This window comes from Thermobia domestica, chromosome 4 (genome assembly GCF_964235325.1).
Source record: "Thermobia domestica chromosome 4, izTheDome1.hap1.1, whole genome shotgun sequence".
NCBI classification, from domain to species: Eukaryota; Metazoa; Arthropoda; class Insecta; order Zygentoma; family Lepismatidae; genus Thermobia; species Thermobia domestica.
The window spans coordinates 177750969-177756968 of record NC_137457.1 but is presented as its reverse complement, the minus strand read 5'-3'; the positions used below and the strand labels follow the sequence as shown (position 1 = coordinate 177756968).

Sequence of the window (6000 nt, the reverse complement as noted above, 5' to 3'; positions counted from 1 at the left end):
ACTACGTATAATCTGAGTCACTGTAGGATTTTTATCTCCTTCTAAAATGAATGTCACTGTCAGCAATGAGTCCTGGTTCCCGTTTTTATTTCGATACTTTCTACTTTTACCTATACAAATACCAAATCGTACCTAATTTCTGCAATTTTCAGCTGATCTACTGTGCTTTCACGTTGTTTTCGAAAGCATGTTCACTTTTAACTTTAACATGGCAGGCTAATTGTCTAACCTCTTGATAGCACATCTGGAGTGACCCTTCATTCTTTTGAATCTGTTTTGCTAAGTCTAAAATTCCTCGTGCATATCATGCAAATGGCGTTCGGTTTTCCTATACAAGACACGCTCTTTATTAGAGTTACAAGTTTCATGGTTAGCCACTATCTGTCCGTGGATGAATTCGAATATCTCAAATTGAACGTACATCATGGGCTATCAGCACTAAGCTTTGGTATCGTCCACATATTACGTAAAACGGCAAAGGGTGGAGTGTGTTTGGCTTACGTTACAAAGTGTCAAAGAGAAGGAGGGGATTACGTTTTCCTTACATAACGCATGTTTTGGTATACTTTTTATTCTTAACTGCAGATTTATAGCAAACCATTTAAACACAATTTTATTGAGAGTTTTTCTTTAAATAAATAAACTAGCAAATTACCTTTTTCTCCCAGAAGGAAAATACGTTTCGTTTTGGATATAAATTCTCCGAAACTGTCACCAATCAACTTAGGGACCCCACAAATTATGAATTCGACAGTAATATTGGTCATTTTCAATTATTTTTACGTGTTACCATCCCACATTAGGAATACTAATACCGGCTGAATTTGTATTTAAACTACATTTGAAGTGTCCCTATTTGTTTCACCGACCCAGAAATATGTAGATTCGACACTAATATAGGTCAGTTTCTATCATCATTATACATCTCCTTCACCACAAGTTACATCCAGATTTGATCCTCATATGTTAAAAATTTTATGGCAGTCCTTTAAGTCGTGTTTCACCTGCACGGTACTCCCATTTTGTAGTATTTTTTACTTGTTGGCAAAAACACTACAAATATATTCAGAATAAAAGTATTTTGTAATCAAAATTTTACCATTAAACATAGTTTTTTCGTAATAACCCACCAAAAAAGAATATTGATGAAAAATAAAAAACGAAAAGTGTTACGTAAGAAAGGGAGAGACGTTCGGAATTGTGTTACGAAGTGTGGCAGGGGGGAGGCAGGGGGTCAAAATTAGTGAGAAATAGCGTTAGGTGATATTTGGACGGCTCCTATTTCTATTTCATTGAATAACTACTTTGTTATGTTCGATTCCCCTCTGAAGTGTTTCAATGTATCGATCTACTTTGCTTTCTAAAGCTTGTATTCTATCTGCAATTTTGTATTACCTTCCTACCATTTCATTTCAACTATTTATATTTTCCTTTGTATTTTTATAAGTTGAAGCTTAAAAAATATAAAACGATAATCATGCCTGTTGTTCTGTATGGTTGCGAAACATGGTCGCTTACTCTGAGGGAAGAACATAGACTGAAAGTATTTGAGAACAGGATCCTGAGAAAAATATTCGGACCCAAGAGGAACGAGAATGGGGAATGGCGGAAGCTTCATAACGAGGAACTACATAGTTTATACAATTTACCCAACATTGTTAGGGTCGTCAAGTCTAGGAGGCTTAGGTGGGCAGGTCATGTAGCTAGAATGGAAGAAAGTAGAAACGCTTTCAAAGTCTTGACTGGTAGACCCATAGGAAAACGACCATTAGGAAGACCTAGGCGCAGATGGGAGTATAATATTAAGATGGATCTCGCAGAGATAGGAATACAAAGTAGAAACTGGATGCGATTAGCTAAGGATAGAAGTCAGTGGAGAGCTTTTGTGAACGCGGCACTGAACCTCCGGGTTCCATAGGCCATAGAGTTAGTTAGTTAGTTTGTTTGTAATTTTATAAGATTCTGTTCCTGTTTATCTAATTTTCTTTTTATCTATACAATTTTCCTGTCTACCTGATTTCCCTTGCTATCTCTCTAATTGTTCTTCCTATCAATCTGATTTAATAAGCTAATTACTCCATTAGTATTCACACACACACCAGAAATATAAAGCCCTTAATACCACAACACACTCACACACGCACACACACATATATATACATATATACATATACATATATATCTTAATAAAACTAAGAATATAGCCCTTCTGGTTCCCCTTTTTTCCTATTAACTGACTTACTATCTACGTCTAAGTGGGGCTTTCACTCCAAAACAGGCGCAATGAGTATAATGGTTGGGTAGATCAACAGTTTCCAACTAGGTTTTGTGAAGCCACCAATAACGCACTATTAAAGTAATATAAGGAACATTTTGCTTAGTTTAACTGTTAATTCTGTATTTATAGTCACTCAAAAACTTAATACTTATTCCTAGCCATTTACATACTAGACTATAAGTAAGTTTGTCCAGCGTAGGGTTTTCGTGTCTTGGTCCATTAACACAAAACGAAAACTCCCGGCTTATGTCAGCAATAGGAAAAATCTCGTATCCATGTCTCTGGTTGGCAGTGTCTCTTAAGTTTTAGTACGAGGAATACAGACGTTTAGACATTCCTACTTTGCGTAAATTTAGTTGTTGTATATACAGAAGTTCTGGCAACAAGCATTTTAATATCTTGCGAACGAAGCAGTAAAAATTACAACGAAATAACTGTTGCAGAGCAACTTCAAGAACGCAGTCCATAATTGGTGTTTTTTTTCACATCAAGTTCGATACAAAACATTTTAGTAAAAAAGAATGCATATTGGGAATTGTGGAGATTGACAATTCTGTCTGCGAACACCTTTCCAACGATAGTTGTGGTAACGAAGCATCGGTTTGTGGGACTGCAACGGTAGATGCGCACCTACTTACGATGTATCAATTTCGCATCGAAAAAGTATTCTAAGTGTTCATAAAAAATTAGATGAAAACGCACTATTAAAGTAATATAAGGAACATTTTGCTTAGTTTAACTGTTAATTCTGTAGCTATAGTCACTCAAAAACTAGTTCTAGTTTCCAAATCGTGCGTTAGCAACTTCACTAAAGAAAAGGAAAAGATGCGCTTTTTGGAAGGACTTTGCAAATGAGATAAAGAATGATTTGGTTCAGTAAAGAGTGATTTCTTTGTATTATCGACGACGCCAGTATGTCTAGTTTCTCACCAGGTCGAAAGCGTACTGAGGAAAGGAAGAAAATTGCTCTTCCGTTCACAAGAATAAAATAATTTTGCATCTTAAATTAAAAATTTAGAAAATAGACGATTTGTGGAATAAGTAAGATTTTATGAGCATGCTGACTGTCATAACATATACAGGGTGCGGCAGCTAATTGAGAACAAACTAGCAACCGCGGAAAAAAAAGGAGCAGAGACTGGAGGAGATCATTTAATGTCCATTGAACGTTATGCACACGTGAAGACAGACCCAATACACGATATTATTCAGTGAAACCACTATCTGCCGCAATAAAAGCTTCTAAAACCGTCCCCAGGCATGAATGAGATGGTTCCTCGGAATGTTGATCATGGCATTCACAATAGCTGCATTGAGACCCACAACGCTGTTGTGTGGTTGCTTTATGAAAGACCTCTCAACTTCTCCCTAACGTAATAATCCAAAGGATTGACATCAAGGGGGCTGGGTTGCCACATGTTTGGGGTAACCTGGTCGTCAAAATTCATATCCAGCATTTCTTTACTTAAAGGGGCCGTATGGGCAGGAGTAAAATACTGCTGAAAAACATATACCCTGCTACTTGCTATACCAGTATCCCAGGGGTGTCTGGCGCATTGACTCAAGAAATGTAAACCATCAGGTCGCTCCCACTGCTGAGAATACCCAGAACGATCGTGGAGGCGGGAAACTTGGTGTTATAACGGTCGGAACGTCCTCAGGTGTTTTACCCTGTCTCCGATCATTTCTGCAGTTCGCCTTTAGGTCCTAGACGAACAAGTTCCTATCCAAGAAAAAACATACAATTTCTGGCTCCTCCAGATGTTTCAGCTTGTTGAGAAGTCACCTTGCGCGAGTAACTATTCTCCCTGCTCCTCGCGGACATGAACTAGCCTTACCGTATTACGTAAGACTTGTAACGGAGGTCATGATGCACCACACAGAGAATGGAGGCCTCGTCAACCAGATATCCCATTTCGAATGCTCTCATGGAGTTCTCTGGGTACTCGACAACAAGTTGGACGGAAACGATTAATTGGGACGTTCTGATCGTATTCGCGCGCTGGCAATGTCGTTTCGTGTGGGAAAAAGTTTTCCGCATCACCAAAGTCGACCTCCAGTTATGTTCGAACTTTGGAGACAAATGGGCGGGCGACTTTCAGAAAGGCTGCAGTGTTATAATCGGCCTGTCCTGCAGCCAAGGGGCATTGACCGTATGCCTCTCTATTTCCTGGGTTAGCCTAGGGCTTGCCATGTTTTCCTACAACAGAAAGGAAGTTATTCCAATGGCATACAAGAGATTGTGCACTTTACTATGTGTCCCCAAATAGCTCAACTACCCTGTATGTATATATATATATATATATATATATATATATATATATATATATATATATATATATATATATATATATAATTAGATATATTTTTCCTCGTCTATAAAATACAATATCTTTTGGGGTGTATAACTGTAAGTCCTTACATAGTTTAATCAGTATTGCAAACTTTAACATTGTTTTCCGCATTTCCAGAACGACCTGAATTGTTGTAAGTGGCACAGTGATGTATACATATATCTATATGTATTTCTATACTCTGAAAATAAATCAAATCCTGACATTTGTATTGGAAACTAAGGAACGTCAGGTATGCACTCCCAGTTTGCCTCACCAGCATTATTACCTCAGGAACAGTCACTATCCATGATACCGTATTACTGTTAATTTGCTGACAGATTAAGTAACAGATTTTTTACCATTTTTGCTAGATATGGATTTAAAATATTCAACAATCTAATATAGTGTTATAAAGAAGAACTTTTTATATTGTTGGTTACGAACTTATCCCGTGGATATTACACAGTATGTCATGTACCTCTGCTTACATATGAGCATGGTATGAATTCAAGTGTTTTTGTATATTTGGTCAAAGTTCACAAGGACATATGGTTTATCCTGCGTTCAACTTCATATCGTTTGTCAGTCTAATCAGTCTAATACAGTTTTAATATCAGACCAAAGTAACCAGGAAAATTTTCACATTTAAATAACATTGAATGGCATATCAAATTAAATGCATGTCACGGCAAAAGAACTGATATTAAAAGGAAGAATAAAATGACAGTGAAGGAATTAAATGTATTGATTTCATGTACATATCCGGAATATTTTTCGATGTAATTACTGTGGATTTCCAGACATGTCTCTAGTTGAATATAGTCGAGCAAAAATGTACGTGTAAGTGGTTTTATATACACACAATAATTATTATGATATGTTTATTATGCATATAAAGCTACAAACAATAAATTAAGCAGTGGAGCTACACATTTGTCAGAAATAATATGCAGCTCTATTGCTTAATTTCATATTACTGTCACATTAGTTTAATATGGACATTCGTCGAATTCACAAAAGAAAGAATTTCTTTCATCGCAACTAGTGACCATTAATTTCATGTCACTGTTTACAACGGCACAGCCATGACTGCCCGTTGGGTGGCCGCTAGACCACTCCGAATATCCTGTGTCCTCCAATGGTTGACCTATAAGAAATAAAATAGAAAATATCATATAGTGTGTACTCAATTAATAAAATTTATGTAAACCTTGCAAGCTAATCTTTCAAAAATGCATTCTAACTTTGTTAGCATTGAACTTTAATATAAGTGAAATTTTAACACATAATAATATATATTATAATAATAGATACTACACTATTATTAGCTATACAATATATTAAGAACATTAGCTTATTAACATGAGGTAGTTAAAATCACCAGAA

General features: G+C 36.4%; 1 protein-coding gene across 1 annotated transcript in view; it reads right to left on the bottom strand.

Moving 5' to 3' along the window:
- Positions 1-5487: 5487 nt before the first annotated feature.
- The window catches only part of LOC145683408 (hemolymph lipopolysaccharide-binding protein-like), a 181972-nt gene continuing 181459 nt past the window's right edge, over positions 5488-6000 (bottom strand). Inside the window, exon 4 of the mRNA XM_081754745.1 lies at positions 5488-5761. Coding sequence (XP_081610871.1) covers positions 5604-5761 — 158 coding nt within the window. The 3' untranslated portion in view covers positions 5488-5603. The remainder of the gene's footprint in view (positions 5762-6000) is intronic.